The 1,150-nt window shown below is 42.1% G+C and overlaps 1 protein-coding gene across 1 annotated transcript; it reads left to right on the top strand.

The window, feature by feature from the left end:
• Window positions 1–6: 6 nt before the first annotated feature.
• Window positions 7–1,147, top strand: LOC102304293 (gastrula zinc finger protein XlCGF8.2DB-like; the record flags this gene model as incomplete). Its single annotated transcript, XM_005953665.2, has 1 exon — window positions 7–1,147. A coding segment is annotated over exon 1 (1,122 nt), but the record flags the coding sequence as incomplete, so codon positions are not given.
• Between the last annotated feature and the right edge of the window lie 3 nt (window positions 1,148–1,150).

Raw genomic sequence — 1,150 nt, 5'->3', positions numbered from 1 at the left:
TGGATGAGCTGAAGGTATAGACCTGATGTCACTGTTTGGGTTCTTTGTCATTACAGGAGAAAGAAGTGAAAGCAGGCCGAAACCTCAGCACATGGATGACATCAACCAAAAACATCCAGCACCAGAAAGTAAAGATGAGCCAGCGGCGATCCCTGTGGAAAAGACTTTTCCTGCTATGAAGCAGATCAGAAGATGCAAGCGAGCCAACAGGGAGGACAGAAGCTTGAGCTGTGATCAGTGTGGAAAGTCTTTTACTCAGATTGGTCACTTGAAATCACATCAGCTGATCCACACCGGTGTGAAACCATTCAGCTGTGATCAGTGTGGAAAGACCTTTACTCTGAGATGCAACTTAAAAAAACATCAGCTGATCCACACCAGTGTGAAACCATTCAGCTGTGATCAGTGTGGAAAGACCTTTACTCATAGATGGAGCTTAAAAACACATCAGTTGATCCACACCAGTGTGAAACCATTCAGCTGTGATCAGTGTGGAAAGACCTTTACTCATAGATGGAGCTTAAAAACACATCAGGTCGTCCACACTGGATTTAAAGCTTTCAACTGTGATCAGTGTGAAAAGTCTTTTACTCAGAAAGGTCACTTAAGGAGACATTATATGATCCATGTTGGAGGTAAATCATTTGTCTGTGATCAGTGTGGAAAGTCTTTTACGGATAGAGATCACTTAGAGAGACATCAGGGCGTCCACAGTGAAGTTAAACCTTTCACCTGTGATCAGTGTGGAAATTCTTTTACTGAGATTGATAGGTTAAAAAGACATCAGCTCATCCACAGTGGAGAGAAACCATTCAGTTGTGATCTGTGTGGAAAGTCATTTACTCAGATAGGCAATTTAAAAGTACATCAGCTCATCCACAGTGGAGATAAACCTCTCACCTGTGATCAGTGCGGAAAGGCTTTTGCTTACGTTAGTAACTTAAAAAGACATCAGCTCATCCACAGTGCAGCTAAACCCTTCAGCTGTGAGCAGTGTGGAAAGTCTTTTACTCACATTGCTGCCTTAAAATCACATCAGCTTATCCACTCTGGTACTAAACAATTTGTATGTGGTGACTGTGGAAAGGCTTATATTGAGATCGAAAGGTTAAAATCACATCAGCTCATCCACTCTGGAGTTACATCATTT

The sequence above is a fragment of the Haplochromis burtoni genome, unplaced genomic scaffold (assembly GCF_018398535.1).
Source record: "Haplochromis burtoni strain Fernald_Lab_line unplaced genomic scaffold, NCSU_Asbu1 Contig_6818, whole genome shotgun sequence".
NCBI lineage: Eukaryota > Metazoa > Chordata > Actinopteri > Cichliformes > Cichlidae > Haplochromis > Haplochromis burtoni.
Note: the sequence above shows the minus strand (reverse complement) of the source record. Positions and strands in the feature narration are given on the sequence as shown.